This window comes from Saccopteryx leptura, chromosome X (assembly GCF_036850995.1).
Source record: "Saccopteryx leptura isolate mSacLep1 chromosome X, mSacLep1_pri_phased_curated, whole genome shotgun sequence".
NCBI classification, from domain to species: Eukaryota; Metazoa; Chordata; class Mammalia; order Chiroptera; family Emballonuridae; genus Saccopteryx; species Saccopteryx leptura.
Genome location: NC_089516.1, coordinates 60026200 through 60042948, shown reverse-complemented (window position 1 = coordinate 60042948; position 16749 = coordinate 60026200). Strand labels below are relative to the sequence as shown.

Genomic DNA, 16749 nt, shown 5'->3' with positions numbered 1-16749 from the left:
CGAGAGTCAGGTAGCTTTGTCCCCGTTCTGTCATTTCTCCTTGAGCTTGGCTGGTGTTGTAATTACTTAACTTGGTGACATTGTGTGACCCTGATGAAATAAGTTACATTTACATTATAATTTAATTAATGTAAATTAAGTGCATTCTTGACAGTCAATTAAAAGCGAGTCACTAAAACGTCTAAATGTGGGCAAGTCGAGTTTAAAAGCGGAATGTACTGTATAAAAGTTGGGAGTTTGGATTCGGGTGGTTTCTAAATCTTTTGAGTTTTGTCTCTAAGGAAACCCCAAGTACAACATAAATAATGCATTATGAACACGGTTTACACAAGCTCAGGAGAGCCCAGCATGGCGGCCCGACAGACTCAGAGACTGAAAGTGACAGCACAGGACGGTCTGAACACAGGACTTCCTAACGGTGCGACCTGGCGGGCAGTCATGTCCCAGGCCTGCAGCTTCCTTGACAATGGTCAGTTTTTGCCTGAAGTGAGCCTGTCTGTGGTCTTTTTGAATCTGAGATCACATACCTTTGGAATGTCAGAGACATCGCTTTCCAGACCCCGAAGGCCTGGCCACCGCGCATGAGCAGAGATGGCGGAGCCCTCGTTGTTACCCTGTTACCCACATACCGGTGCCGACAGTGTAATGAACTAACCAGGACCCACCAACGTTAGAAAAGTACAGGTTTCTCTATTTTGTCTTTTTATTCAGCCCCAGATATGTCCCACCCACTTAACCTACCACCAGTGGTGGAGTTCATCACCTTCTATACCTCAAGTGAACTTGTCTATTGTCCTTTTGTGTCTAAGATCACATACCTCTGATTCTAACGTGTAAAATATGCAGCAAAACTGCCCTTCTCTGAAGCATTTTCTCAACCTGTGGAGATTTTGCTTCCTGCGTGATTGTCGTCAGTTTGGCTCAAATAAAACGCATAAAGATTCCCCTACAGGTTTGGCCGTTTCTTATGATGACATGGAAGAGCACATAGAGCTCTGATCAGGAAACCTATAGTTAAAGAAAAGATCTTCATCTCTCATTGAAGACTAATAAAGTCATTTTATTTTGTTTTAGGTTAAATTAAAATGATCTTCTTTTTGACAAATGGGCCATTAGATAACAGGGATCCTACTAAATATTCTGAACAATCTGGACAGAGTGGTCTGTGGACCACTGCTCAAAGTCACCTCTCAGGGTCGGCTTGGCCAACCTCTTATCTTTTCCTCTTTTTTGTTCCTTCTGAACACCCTGAGGCCGCTGAGTCCCTGGAGATCTGCAGCCCAGCTCCCCTCGGAGCTGGAGGGAGGGACCCACGAGGAGGCCGTGCCCACAGAGCGTGGAGCCCAGCCCCACACAGAGGTGCTCCGTAAGTGGTAGCTATTCGTCTTCTTTTTGAATGGCCACTTTTTGGGGGGGAGGTATTTTTCAGAAGTTAGAAGCAGGGAGGCAGTCAGACTCCCACATGACCCCGAATGGGATCCACCTGGCATGCCCATCAGGGGGTGATGCTCTGCCCATCCGGGGTGTTGCTCCATTGCAACTGGAGCCATTCTAGCACCTGAGGAGGAGGCCATGGAGCCATCCTCAGTGCCCAGGCCAACTTTGCTCCAATGGAGCCTTGGCTGCAGGAGGGGAAGAGAGAGAGAGAGAGAAATGAGAGGGGGAAGGGTGGAGAAGCAGATGGGCACTTTTCCTGTGTGCCCTGGCTGGGAATTAAACCCAGGACTTCTACACGCCAGGCCGACACTCTATCACTGAACCAACTGGCCAGGGCCTGGATGGCCACCTTTCAATCTGACTACTTGCCTGTTTGCCTGCATACAAAATAATGGCGTTTAATTCTGGCACCCAGCAAAAGAAATGCAGATTTTATAATGTTAATGGTACTGCTTCCTCCTTGGTGTCCCCATTCTTTGTTCTTTAATTCCAATGTTCCCTGACGTTCACAGAGGTGGAATTTGACTTTTCTCCTTGAGAAGTGATGCGATCTAAGCATACCCGGGGACAGTAGTGTGTGTCAGGGCCTCAAGTGGTGCTGGTCCCCTCCTAAGGTAACTATTGTAAGAGAGGTCATTAGAAGTGTTCAAGCAATGGAAGAGGATTCTTTTCTTTCCAAAAAGGAAGCAAAGGGCGGCTGCTTTTGGCCAAGGAGTTTCAGGGGATTGGGGGGCTCAAGATTTTCAGATCCGTTGGACTCCACCCAGTGTCTCCTTTCCAAGGTGCAGGGTCCACTCCTCTCACCCACTTTCACTAAGGACCATGGTAGTGCTGTGCCTTCCACCTGTGATGTAACCCTGTACCCCAGAGGTCAGACTCTTCCGCCTGTGATGTAACCCTGAACCCCAGAGGTCAGACTCTTCCACCTGTGATGTAACCCTGAACCCCAGAGGTCAGACTCTTCTGCCTGTGATGTAACCCTGAACCCCAGAGGGTTAGATTTGGGGGCTTCTTTTCAGTGCTATCAGCTCTCCTCCTCCAAACTCAAAATGCCTATTAGGACCTGTATAGGGGGCTCTCAAATTCTCTGGCAAAATGGTTCAGTGTAATATTTGAAAGCCCTAATTTTATTTTCCTTTTGTAGTTGCTCCAGCAGAGTCAGAAGCTACTAGCCTAACCTAAAGCTTTTGGGGTACTAATTCCCACCATGGTGATCAAGTTCAAAAGTCCCTTGTTCTCTCGAAGTCTTGCTCTGGATAGCACCTCATTGCAGGTACCTGCAGCATGGTTGAAGTAAATGTTTTGCCACTGTGCGCTGTGGCAATAGATACTATTGGCACCCGGATTTTCCTGGACAATAGTGCCGTGAATGTGTTAACCCCAGTCACATAATTTAACAGAGCATACAGCCCCCTATTCAGGCATTTATTTCCTGGGTGTTGTCTACTCATGGCTTCAGGTAGAGTATTAATCTGTGTTTAGTCAGCACAACAGGAACCACAGGAGGCATACCAAACAGGCAATTTAATACAGACACATGCTTATACAATTGTCATAGCAAAGAGAGAAGGGTGTGCAAAAGGAGGAGGCTCACCCCGGACCGGAAGGGGCGATCGCTCTGCTGGGGCCAAGAGCCTGGTCGAGGCTCACCCCGGACCGGAAGGGGAGATCGCTCTGCTGGGGCCAAGAGCCTGGTCTTGCCATAACGTTGACCAGGTGCTTCTGCAGCGACTGCCACTGCTAGGACTGTGCTGGTGCCACTGGATGGGAACTGGGAGCCTCCGTCCCTCTGGTCTGGGAAGCCAGGCGTCTTCATGGCCTAGGTGGAAAGTTCCCTCTGCTCCTGCCTTCCGGAATGGCCCACACTACCTGCTGCTAGAGACTTATGGGAAGCCAGGTGGCACAGGGCCAGGGACGTGGCGTTTGCAGGTTTCAGCTCCTGAGGTTACAAAGGAGATCGTAGGACAAGTGTGTGCTTTTCCTCAGGGTGACATTGGGAGATGTATTCCTGCAAAATGAGGGGGTAAGCCAAGAAGGACGGTGCGCCAGGATTAGGGAGGCAGGGAGTCAGCACAAGAAAGGGCACTGGGGATGGTCACTAAGACCAGAAAAGGAGAGCCATGCGCAGCGGCTGGGCAGTGGGCCCGGCGAGCACCCAGCCCTGCCGGGCCATGCTGGACCGGGAGGGCTGCAGGGTCCGCGTGGGTGGGGGAGCTCTCAGGACAGGAAGGAGGAGCAGGAGCCCATCTGTGATGGGTCTGGATGCATTGAGAGGACATTCGTTCTGTCAAGAGTTGATGGAAAATTAACAATGAATACTTAGAAAACAAAGCAAGAAAAACCAAGGTTCAGGAAGCACAGAAGGTGGAAGGAAGGAAGTGTCATCGTAGCATATACTATGTGGCTCGGCTTTGTGTGTGTGTGTGTGTGTGTGTGTGTGTGTGTGTGTTTTCTTTTCTGAAGCTGGAAACGGGGAGAGACAGGCAGACAGACTCCCGCATGTGCCCGACCGGAATCCACCCGGCATGCTCACCAGAGGTGACGCTCTGCCCACCAGGGGGCGATGCTCTGCCCCTCTGAGGGGGTCGCTCTGCCGCGACCAGAGCAGAGCCACTCTAGCGCCTGGGGCAGAGGCCAAGGAGCCATCCCCAGCGCCCGGGCCATCTTTGCTCCAATGGAGCCTTGGCTGCGGGAGGGGAAGAGAGAGACAGAGAGGAAGGAGGGGGAGGGTGGAGAAGCAAATGGGCGCTTCTCCTATGTCCCCTGGCCGGGAATCGAACCCGGGTCCCCCGCACGCCAGGCCGACGCTCTACTGCTGAGCCAACCAGCCAGGGCCTGTGGCTCGGCTTTTAATAACAGTTACATAACCACAAGGAGGTGAATGTTGACTATGTGATTTAATGAACATGTGATAAAACCAAGCCTCAAGGTTCAGAGAGAAGTTGTGTGTTAGGATGAGGGGAGAGGTGAGGAGAGCTGACTCTTCACTGTTTATATTAAAAGTCAATAAGTGATATTTAAAACTAAAAAAAAAATCAAGAAATGTCCATATAAAGTAAGTTATTTAGATATATGAAGAGAAACCTAAGGGGAAAACGGCTAAAATAGTGGAAAATTATTTCTGAGGAGTTGGTAGGGGTAGATTAGTTTCGAGGCGAGAACTTCCTTTTTTGTTATAGGCCTTATATAGAATTAGCTTTAAAAAACTGATTTACTGTATTACTTTGGTAAAATATTGACATAATATTTTAAAGCTACTAATTGGAGAGATTTTTACCAGACTGAAACATTATCACCTATGGTTTAATAATGTCAACATGAACACTGCTTTTTATTAACCTCTTCTCAAGATCATATGTTGTAAAGCAAATACTTATGCTATCAAGCCTAAATATAGAGGCTTAGTGATTACCCAGGTTGTGTTTCCTGATACTTTTATTTTAGGTATCCTTAAAGTTTAATTCAGATAATAATCAATGTATTCTAAAATTTCTTTACATACAATACTGAAAAGACTATTTAAAGTTCTTGATATTCATTCTGGACAGGTTGATATTGCTTTGGATGTTTTATTTCTTTAAGAAAACAGGCTCTAAGCTCTGGCCAGTTGGCTCAGTGGTAGATGTCCAGCCTGGTGTGTGGATGTCCTGGGTTCAATTCCTGGTCAGGGCACACAGGAGAAGTGACCATCAGCTTCTCCACCCCACCCCTTCTCCCTTCTCTCTCTCCCTCTCTCTCTTCCTTCCCCTCCTGCAGCCATGGCTCGGCTGGAGCAAGTTGGCCCTGGGCACTGAGGATGACTGTATGGCTTCACCTGAGGTGCTAAAATAGCTCAGTTGTCAAGCAACAGAGCAACAGCCCCAGATAGGCAGAGCATCATCCCATGGGAGTTTGCTGGGTGGATCCCGGTCAGAGTGCTTGTGGAAGTCTGTCTCTCTGCCTCCCTACTTCTCACTTTAAAAAAAAAGAGAGAGAGAAATAAAGAAAACAGGCTTTCTGCTCCCAATTTTATTGCTTTTTCCATCTTTTCTGTTTCCTTGGCCCACAATTCCCTATGTGTTTTTTGTTTGATATCATTGTGGAGAAGGGGATAAAATAAAGAAATACAGAGATAGAAAAAAATCCCAGCAAACCGATGGCCACTGTCCAAGGAAAGCTCGGGGCAGACTAAGCTGGAGGGGTTGTAGGGTCCGGTCCCAAAGGCAGGGCCTTTTTAAAAAAGATTTTATTTCTTGATTTTGCAGAGAGAAGAGGGGGAAGCAGGAAGTATCAACTCATAGTTGCTTCACTTTAGTTGTTCCTTGATTGCTTGTCGTGTATGCCTCGACCGGACAAGCCCCGGCTTTCAAAGTGGTAACCTTAGCATTCCAGGTCAAGGCTTTATCCACTGTGCCACCACAGGCCAGGCCCACAGGCCAGGTTTTTATGCAGTAGTGCAAACAAACTGCATTTGGTCAGAAGTAGGTTAATAGATTTCAAAGAGAAGTAAGGCTTAATTGTACGGGCTTTGTGTTGAGACTAGGAATCTCTGATTCTAGCTTTAGATTATCAAAGCAAAACCAGGGCAGATCTCTCTTAGTTTAGTGGAATGTCTCGTTTCTGGACTTGGAGGTAAATCATCTTTTCCTTATTTTTTCTTGATCTGCAATAATAAAACGACATTAGAGAGGGGAGAGAAAAATTATGAGGAGGCTTACAACCAAAATAAAGTAGTTATTTCTAATAAAGAAATAGAACAAGAAATGGATGTAGGTTTTATCTAGGATGAGTTTCACAATGAGTTCTGAATGGTGCTTCTCAGTTAGAAAATGCACACGGAGCTTGGTGAATAACTAAGGTGGATGGAGTGGTTCCTAAGACTGTTATAGGAATGAGACAGGCCTAAGTTAATTATTTAAGGTGTTTTACTCTTCTCTGTAATAAAGAATGTGGAAATGTCTAAATTTAACCTTACATAGTTAAAAAAGGAAGGCTGCAAAATCTAGACACTGTTATCATCAGTTCTCCAAATAGGATTTGAGAATTTTTACCAAAGTTTACTTTTCCAACAGTAAGATAAGTGAAAAATCAATTCGAAAATTTGTTTGAATCACAAGTTTCTCACTCATCTTGCCTTTGTGAATAGCAGGATGTTGTTGATACTCATAAGATGCTGCTTTCTTTATTTCATTACTGTCAGACATGCTCTCTTAACGTGTTCCTGTTGATAGTAATCTTGAGATTTGGGTGCGGCTGCTGTGGGGTTCCCAAGCTCCTCACAGAATTACCCCCACCTAGAGGTACTTAGTCCTGTTTCAGTTTCTGGACCAGACTGAGATGGGGAGAGTAGCAGAAGCTACCCTGAATTACCCAGTGGTGCTGCAGTCCTCTCAGACTCCAGATATCGGTGCCCAGGCAAGTATATTGAGCTCCCAAAGCCTTTATGCTAACAACAGCAGTAGCAACAATAGTGGGGACAACAGCAGCAGTAACAACAACACAAACAGCAGCAGCAGAACAATAGTGGGAATAACAACAGCAACAACAGCGGTTACAACAGGAACAACAGCAGCAGCAGCAATAGCAGTGACAGCATCAATAACAGCCACAGAAACAATGGTGGCAACAATAGCAATAACAATAGTAGCTACAATGGTGACAATGACAACAGCAGAAATAACAGCAGGAACAATAACAGTAACAACAGCAGAAATGACAGAAGCAACAGTGGCAACAATAGCAACAACAGCAGAAATAATAGGAGCAACAGCAACAGTAACTGTAACAGCAGCAGCAATAGTGGGGATGACAGCAACAGTAGCAGCAGCAACGGCAACAGCAACAACAGGAACAACAGCAGCAGCAGTAATAACAGAAAAAACAATAGCAGCAGCAACAACAGTCACAATAATAGCAGCAACAATAGTGGGGACAATAACAGCCAACAACCGTAGCAGCAACAGCAGTAGCAACAACAGCAGTGACAACAGCAACAACAACAACAGGAACAATGGTGGCAACAATAGCAATAACAACAGTAGCAGCAGCAGTAACAACAGCAATGGTGACAATAACAGCAGCAGAAATAACAGCAGGAACAACAGTAACAATAGCAGCAACAATAGAAGTGACAGTGGCAACAACAACAGTGATAGCAATAAAAGGAACAACAGCAGAAACAACAATAGCAGCAGCAACAGCAGTCATGATAACAGGAGCAGCAACAATAGTAGGGACAACAACAGCAACCATAGCAGCAACAATAGTCGGGACAGCAATGGTGACAATGACAACAGCAGAAATAACAGCAGGAACAACAACAGGAATAACAGCAGAAATGATAGAAGTGACAGTAGCAACAATAGCAACAACAACAGGAACAATGGCAGCAACAACAGGAACAATAGCTGCAGCAGGCACAGGAGAACAGGGCCTGGGGTGTGGGGCCGACTCCAGTGGGTGCGCCCTCCAACTGCTGAGCCATCACGCAGCTCCTGCAACTTGTCCGCAAGAGGAAATGCCTTCTCGGGGTTACCCATCTTCTGGTGGTTTACTTATGTGAACAGATCCTGGAAATCCAGTTCATGTGGAATTTCCCACTTTAAAAAGTACCTAGTGGGCCAAGCAAAGCCCTTGAGACCCTGCTCTGGTGGGCTGCCCATGTGACTTCTGGATGGATTCAAAGGCCTCTCCCAACTCTAAGCTTCGAGCCCAAGGGGAAGCCTCGGACCCCGGAGATCCTTCTGCTGCAAGATTTGTCCAAATACTGAACGCGTTCAATAGGAACACTTTGTAGAGCGGATGACATTCAGGTCAGTTCATGGCACTTGGAGGCCAGAAATGGAGAATGGACAAAATGAAGATATCTAAGCCTACTGCATGAACAAACCTGCAGGGAGTGTCTCCTATATGTTTCTCTGCATTTTTTTTGTTTGCTTTTTGAATAGGTTAATATGGTTCAAAATTTAAGAAGTACAAAAAGTATACATTGACAAGTCTCCCTCCCCCTGTGTCCCACAGTCACCCAATCCTGTGACAGCCAGGGTCTTGCATATCTTTCCAAAGATACAAGTAAATATGCTTATCTATTTACTCCATGTGCATTTTCCCTCTTTTCCCCACAAACTGTAAACTTATACTTTCTAGTTTTTGCCTTTTTCATTAATAACATGTCTTGGAGAACTTGCCTTCTCAGTGTCTACAAAGCTGCTTTAGTCTTTTCAATGGCTGTATGATATTTTATTGAATGACCTACCATAACATATATAACTGGTCTCCTGATCAACGGGCAGTCTTTTGTTACATATTAACAAACTGCCTTAAAGAACAGTCCTGAGCCTCTGCTAGTTTGCCCACCCAGACTCCTAGACTTGTGGAATTGCGAGGTAAGAGGGTATGGGCATTGGCAATTTTTATACTGTGGTCAGATTGCCCATTGTAGAAGCTTCCAGCCTGCTGGCCATTGAAGACACTTGCTCCACAGTCTTTCCCGCCACAGTGTGTCCCCAAGCAGCTTGGTCATCAAGCATCCGAGTGGATCCTAATGCACACCGCATTTTTCACTGAATTATCTGTTCAAATCCTTTGCTCATTTTTTTTTTCTATTGAGTGGTTGCTTTTTTGATTTTGTTAGAGCTCTTTACAAATTGTGGAAATTAGTCCTTTGGAGAGAGGAGTAAATATTTTATCTAAGTTTGCTGTATATTTTAAAGTCTGCTGTATTTTAAAGCTCAGAGTAACTTTTTAATGCAGATTTTAAAATTTTTTGTGAAGGCAAACTTACAACTTACTGATCATGTTTTTTAATGGGTCCTGGATTTTTGGCCGTATTTACAAAGACCTTCCCCACTACAAAGGTGGAAGAAAGGTCTCCTACAGTTTCTTTATTATTTTACTGTTTCTTCATTTGTACTCGCAAGCCTGATTTCGCTGGGATTGATCTCAATGTGTGTGATAGGAGAGAGGGTCTCCCTCCTCTTTCCTTCCAACCGGCCTCCGCGCAGGCGGAACACACGCGTGAGTTAGTTCAGGTGGGACTTCCAGCTCCGTACCTCCGCATGTTTTCAACCTCATCGATAGTCTCGGGCAAGGTCTTCCCTCTGGTCTCTGGCAGCAGCAGCACCAGTCCTCCGGCCACCGAGCCGATCACAGCTGGAAGCCACACAGAGGCGCAGCATGTTAAGCAGGGAAACAGTGGGGTCTATAGTTAGAACTCCCCTTATTTCTAAAAAAACCTTTTTGTGTGTGTAATTTTTTTATACTTAACAAATTTCTTTGCTACCTGACAACCCTACTCTCCACCAATAAATATTTGGCTGATCCCAAACTCCGTTGGAAGACACTGCCTTATAGGGAGATGAAATACTTCACATTTTGAGTCAAGTTATTCTGGTCTGGAGGACCTTGCCATAAGAGTAAGGAACTTTGGGGTTAGAAATAACTGTGGAAAAGAAAATCAACTCTAAGAAAAGAAAGAACATAACCTTGCCAACATAAAGCACTTAGAAAGGAAAACTGCATCAGAAACTTTTATCATCACTGGCAAGTAGAAGTAATGAGTCACTTTTAAAGTGTTACTGTGAGACAGCGTTAAAAAGTATAGCCAGGACTTTGATCTCGAGTTCAGGTGTTCAATAATTTCCTAATTTTTTTTGTCTCTATCTCTAATTTTTGGTATATGTGGAGAGCATAATAGCAAACATTGTGTTTCTGTTTCTTAAATGCTCATTAAAGGTTTGGGATGTTAAGCTTACATTTTTATATGTTTTTCTGTTATGAATGCAGGAAGTGGGATGTAGGTGCTTCACTAGTCTCAGAGTTTCAGAAAGAGGCACATTGGACTCCCACTTCTGAGTCCTTAGGAAATGGTGGGGGTAGAGGCCCCAGAGCTCAGTGGTTCTGAGGGCTTGCCTCCAGCTGGGCACCCGCTGACTGGTCCTCGTGCTCTGGGAAGCTCCGCCAGGTTCCGGGCTCCTCTCCAGAAAGTGGGGAGACTTGTCCTCCTCCCAGTCTGAGGCTCAATTTGTTAAGTACTTAGAACAGTGCCTGCCACATAGAGTGAACTAAATAGCCAACCCCTCAAACACCTCTCCAAACCTCTGAAGACGCACTTGGTTGTAACTCACACAAACAGTGAACTTACTCAGTGGCTCTGAGTCTCTGGCCTGAATTATGAAGATAAGACACTCTAGTTGTTACCATCCACTTAGCATTTTGTATTTGCAAAGATCAGCCTAGTTCACCAGTGCTCCCCTTATCCCCTTCCTCCTGCTCTTTCATGACGATTATCCAAACATGCCAGTTTGCCGATTTTCAGGCTTTTAGGTTTTCATTTCTGGTCGTTTCAAGACCGGGATTGGTACACTATGATTGTGTGGAAAAGGAAGGGAAAGAAGTTGAAATGTAAAACCATTAGTTTTGACTCCTGTTAGCAACTCAGATTAAAAGCTGGTGAGGGAAGATGAAACTACTGTACTAGCAAAAATAAAATGGAGAGTCATCACAGAGTTTACTGTAAGTGTTGAAATGCAGCTACAACCCACCAGTGGATCCCTGGGTCTGGGCTTTGCGTTGCTTTCTTAAATAACTTAAGGACACTCAAAGTAGCCATTCTCTGCCCAGAAATATCCCAGGGACCCATGGACGACTCGCTGCCCACCTAAGGGAGTGATTGAGAGGGAGGTCGTTCCAGTGTCCTCCCAGGAGGGAAGGAGTCTCGAGGGTGGGATGGCACTTTCTCAAGATGGAAGGGGGCTCTAGGGACAGGTCCCTCAGATGCTGCTGGGGGAGGAAGACATCTGGGGCATGCACATCCCGTAAACAGTGCCAGACATTCTGTGACCACGTCGTGGTTATCTCAGGATAAGAGCTCCCGACCTTGGCCATCTTGTTAAGCTGGAATGGGGTGGCATTCGTATGGCCTGGAGCTTTAACTGGCAAGACAACAGCAGTGAGAATGTCCACTCATAGATCTCCTGAGAAGAGGAAGGAGCAGGGACACTGTGTGTGACAATGCCAGAGTGAGGAGAAAAGCGATGGTCCCTTCTTCCTCCCAAATTCAGTGCATGCTGCTTGCCCACAGTGATAAGTGTCACATTTTTGTTACATGAGAACCGGCTCAGAATGGGTCTTAAAGGGGACGAGAGGGGGCACTGAGGCATCCTGGCTGGCATGCAAGTCAATGTGCTGTGTGTGAATCTGAGGCCGCATCTGGGCGGCCGCCAAGGGGAGGACTGTCCCATCGTCTACGGCTGTGGGCGAAGGCCGTGGGTGTGAAGGAATGGCATTGCCCAGGGTGCCCAGCCCCCTCTCACGGTCTGTGGACTTTGTGTCAACAAAGGCCTCTGTGTGTTCCTCCCTGATCACTAGATCTGTCCCTGGCACTGTCTGTCCGGCAGGCTGGCGGGGGCGGGGAGGGCTCTGCGTGGTGCTTTCCTGCAGCCAGGGGAGAAGCACGTGCCCCTTTCGACCTGACTGCTGGAGGGAGCTGAGGCGGTGCCCCAACCCCCACAGGGGCTCCGAGTGCTCGTGCACGCTCTCTGTTTCCGCTGGGTTTGCAGCTGCTCTTTGTCAAGTTCCACAGCCTTTTCTTAAAGCAGTGAAGTGAAGGTCCGTACTTTTCTACGTCTGGCTCTGGAGGAGGCAGACAGAGCGAGTGAGCTCTTTGACAAAGAGACTCAAGGAGGGTGCAAACCAGGGAGGAGAGAGCGAGGGGCTGCTTCAGGGACACTTCCTTCCACCGCATTCTTCCCTGACTTGGCACCTCTCCGGGCAGGGGTGCTAATGATTCCCATACCTGAGCATCAGGAGCTATTGACACGATTACTAAAACTAGTATTACTGACATTGACGGTATTACTGCTTACTAGTCGTACTTAGTAGTTACTAACAGGCACCTCTGTTGAGGTAGAAGAATGGAGTCTCCCTGGAAAAATAGATTTTCATTCAACATCTCTTAGGATTTCTTACCAAAAACTACCAGCGGGAGCTCATGCCAGACCTCGGTGAGCCGGTATACCAGGAACGGGGTGATGATGCCGCCAATGTCACACATGGAGGAGCAGACTAGGACACCCAGATTCCTGAAAGGCAGGGGGTCGATTTAACCTTTTAACCTATCACAGTGTAGTGTGATGTCTCATCCCACCTCCAGTAAATGATGCCCCAAATCAGTACGGTGTCATGAACTGAGAAACATGTTCGTGTTATTTTCAGTGCATGTGAATGATACATGGTCCACCTCTCGTTTGTATTCTGAGAGGTTGGTTTTATATTCATTCCCTTGGTAAGTTGGGGGTGATTTTTCCCTGCACTGTCATCCCCGGCTTCCCTGTGTCTGGGGTCCCGTTCGCGCTGTTTCTGCCCGCTGCCTCTGCTGGTCCTCTCCTGTGGCTCAGATTTCCTGTACTCTCCATTCATCTTCTGTGCTTTACCCCAGCCTGTAAGTGTGAGATGTGACCTGCCTACTGCCTTTCAATGTTCTCATCTTCCTGCACCTGTGTTTTGAAAAGTCAAGTGTCCTCTACTGGTGCCTGTGGTGTTCTAGCCAAGGAGCAAATGCCCCTCCTCCCCACCCTCTTCCCGCGGAGGAAGACGTGCTCACCTGATGAACGTGGGGTACAGTTCCGCATTTACCAGGCAGACCATTTCGTAGGCCAGTGTAACCCCCATTCGACACAAGCAAACAACTGTCACTCTTAGCCATTGGAGATCTGAGGGAAACACAGCACTTCATGCACTGCATGATCCCTGGTTTTCAAACTGTGCTCCAGGGGCCTTTGCAAGGGGAAACCCCAGGTTCCAGATTGGGATAAGACAGTGAAGTTGATTCTTCTCACAGTCAGGACAATGCCAGCAAATTCTACACATCTGTTTAGTTTTAACTTTAGACACAATTTTAATACTCCTTTAACCTGAGACCTCAGCCATTAATGACAACAGAATTATATCAGTTTCCAAAGCTGGGCCAACTTGAGTCTATTAGAGGCCACACTAAAGAAATAGCAACATATGGGCATATTCGAAATAGTTGCTAATAACTGAAGGATTCAAGCAAAGCTCCATGTTGCTAAGAGAATTCTGTTGTAACAGTTTCACTCTCCTTCACTGAGAAAGTATTTTACAAGAAAGGAAAGGAGCTGAATAATTATTCATTGATGCCATTTTCTAATTAATTCTGCAGGACACTGTGGGGAGGTCAAGGGAGTTGCCTAAATAACATCTGAGAAGTGCCGTGCTGGAAAAGGGCTTGAACCCTGAGCCAGCTGCACGCCAAAGCCCGTGCTCTCTGCTCTGGGCCAGCTGGATGGCTTGTAGCAATTGGGTGTCATCGTGTGACATCAGGCAGCCATTGGGTGCGATTGTTCTCAAAGGCCGATGAGTGTGTCAGAAAGACCCTAGATATTTTGTTTATTTTTTCCAAACTACTTTGGATGATAAATGACATGTCTTTCTATCAAAGGGCTGTAACACCCCTCTTCTTAGGATCTCAGAGAGCAAGACCATAGCTGGGCCTGACACTTACCATCAGGGATAAAAACAGAAGCTAGACAGGCTGCCCCCGCCACCAGATTTGATCCAGCCCATGGATAGTGGCCACCCACGTGGTCGATGGTGAGGATGATGATGAGAGCAGCTGGGAATTCCATCAGGGCCAAGATGAAGAAGTCCAGGTAGATGCTGCCTCCCGTGAGGCCCGTGTGCATGATGAGGCCCTGGTAGAGGGCGGAGCCTGAGAACCTGGACAGGGAAGAGCTCAGGTCAGGGCCAGCTCCAAAAGCAAGTCACCGGTCAGTGCAGGGAGACTTCTGGAAAAACAAGGGTTGGCTGTAGTCACCTTTCGTTGTCATCTTATTATTGCTGTTCCCACTATCCACTGCTTTTACACTATCTGACCCACTGCGATGGCTGGCTGTGACTTCAGAACCAGGAGAGGTAAAGAAATTATGCACAAATATAAAGCGATGCTATATATATATATATCCTGCTCATAAGAATTAGGGGATATTTCAAAATGAATATGAAGCTATAAAATATCCTCAAATTTTTGTGAGCAGTGTAGACACAGCACAGCGGGGTGGTCGAGCCTCACAGGATGGTGTGTGAGAGACAGAGGAATCGGGAGCAAACCTCCAGCAGGACCAGCACTGACCAGACTTATCGCCAGTACCTGAGCAGTGACCTCTGGCCGGACAGTGGCCCTCGCCTGCTTTGTTCTCTGACTAATCTCTGCAGGGATCTAAAACCTAAGAACCAGTGTTACACCAGTCATTACTGAAAAAGAATGTGTATCCCAGCCCCCTCCCCACACCCCCCAGAAAACCAGAGAGGAAGTAAAGAAAAATGGCTGAACTCCCAAATCCTCAATCTAAATATCATGTAAAATCTCACATTCTCACGGGTTCCCTTAGTCCCTCAGTCAGAAATGACTTACTCTGAGTTCCCAATATACCATATTCCCCATGTATAAGACGCACCTTAATTTTAGAGCCCGAAATTTGAAAAAAAAATGTATTACATAAAGTTATTGAACTCAAGTTTTATTCATCATAAAATTCATATCACTCCTCATCCGTGTGAAAAAGTGGGAAATACAGGAGATGACGTCAGAGTAATGGCGTGGTAGGAAGCAATACCAATAAATATCCCCCAAAACTCAACAAGATCTTCAACCAGAAACAGAAAAACCTATCCTTAGAGCCTCCAGATGTTTCCCAATACATCCGAAGGTATGGTCGAGCGAAAAATTGGCTAAATATATAATCAAACACCGAAGGAAATAGGGAGTAAGAAATGTTTCGCCTTTCTCACTAACCTAAACAGGGCTGCTTTCACTGGGAACTGAGAGTACAGAAACTAAGGTGGGCAAAGGGGGTGAACAGATCCAGGCCGCAGCACAAACGGCCGAACCAGGCTGTGGCACTGAGATCCAAGCCAAGGAAAAACTGTTCCTGTGGCAACCCGAGCAATACAAGCTAACACTCGTGCCAAACCCAGACAAAGAAAGACAAGTGGGGCAGCCATTTTCCCCGATCTCCTGGTCAGTGCACGCAAATAGTGGGCGAGAGGTTCCTCCGAGTGCCTCAGCTGTGGGAGCTTGTGTTACCCCACAGAGAGGCCAAGTCAGGGGCCTTTGTGTGGGCCAAAAGCGGAACCTCGGGCCGCCCCAGCTCCCTGAAAAAGCCATGCATGGGGAGGGAGCGAGAGCCAATTCTAACGCTGGAACTTTTCCGTGCGGGTGGGAGTTTCACTCAGAGGGTGAGACTGCCAGCCTGATATCCTGGTCTGCGCACGCGGAGAGTGGGCAAGAGATTCCTCCCAGCACCTCAGGAGTGGGTGCCCGTGTTATCCCACAGAGGGGCAGAGTCAGAGGCCTTTGTGTGGGCCAAAAGCGGAATCTCCAGGCCACCCCCGTGCCCTGAAAAAGTTGCGCATGGGGAGGGAGCAAGAGCCAATTCCAATGCTGGAACTTTTCCGTGTGGGCGGGGGTTTCACTCAGAGTGTGAGACTGCCGGCCTGATATCCTGGTCTGTGCGTGCAGATAGTGAGCGAGAGTTTCCTCCAAGCACCCCGGGAGTGGGCGCCCGCCCGTGTTACCAGACAGAGTGGCAGAGTCAGAGGTCTTTGAGTGGGTGGAAGCCCCGCCTGATTATGCTAGCAGCTCTGACTGACTGAGCCTTACCCAGAGCCCTGTGCTGAGTGGGAATAGAGTGGGGAGTTGCCAGCTCTTTGAGCCTCTTACTATCCAGGCAGAGGCAGCAGCAACCCCATAGCTGGATTATCAAGCTACTAACTGAGGAAGGAAAGACTAGGAGAGAGGCTCCAGGAACACAAACTCTCTCTGTCAGAGCGTATAAATGCTAATGAGCCTCGACTCCCAAAGAGACAGAAGCACAATACATGACATCGCCATAGAGACTTATCAAGTGCAAACCTCTACCTGAGCATGCGAAAAGGGCAGAACCCAGGGTACAGAGTCACCGACCAGGAAGAGGGAGAGAAAAGAAAAAGCAAGAAGATAACCTCTCAAAATCAAGAATAATCCTCAGACTTTATAACCTATCCCATTTTATTATATTTGTTCATTTGTTTCTCTTATCTTCATTCTTAATTTTTTTTTCCTCCTCCAATTTGGTTGTTTAACTCTCTGCTGGTCTTACTCTCTCCTCTCCTTGAACTACACTACCCATAAGTGTTACATCTCCCATTATCTTTTCTTTCCTCTTCCTTTCTCTCTATGAGGGTTGCACTCCAAAACCCTTAACTCTCTCTCTCCTCTTTTTTCTTTTCTCTTCTATTAGTGGTTCCCTCTTTTTTCTCTCTCTCTCCCTTTCT

General features: G+C 46.9%; 1 protein-coding gene across 1 annotated transcript in view; it reads right to left on the bottom strand.

The window, feature by feature from the left end:
* Positions 1-5150: 5150 nt before the first annotated feature.
* LOC136385824 (solute carrier family 22 member 2-like) overlaps positions 5151-16749 on the bottom strand; it is a 33439-nt gene continuing 21840 nt past the window's right edge. Inside the window, 5 exon segments of the mRNA XM_066357096.1 lie at positions 5151-6079; positions 9468-9567; positions 12385-12497; positions 13019-13127; positions 13940-14154. Of these exon segments, the coding sequence (XP_066213193.1) occupies positions 6013-6079; positions 9468-9567; positions 12385-12497; positions 13019-13127; positions 13940-14154 (604 nt within the window). The 3' untranslated portion in view covers positions 5151-6012.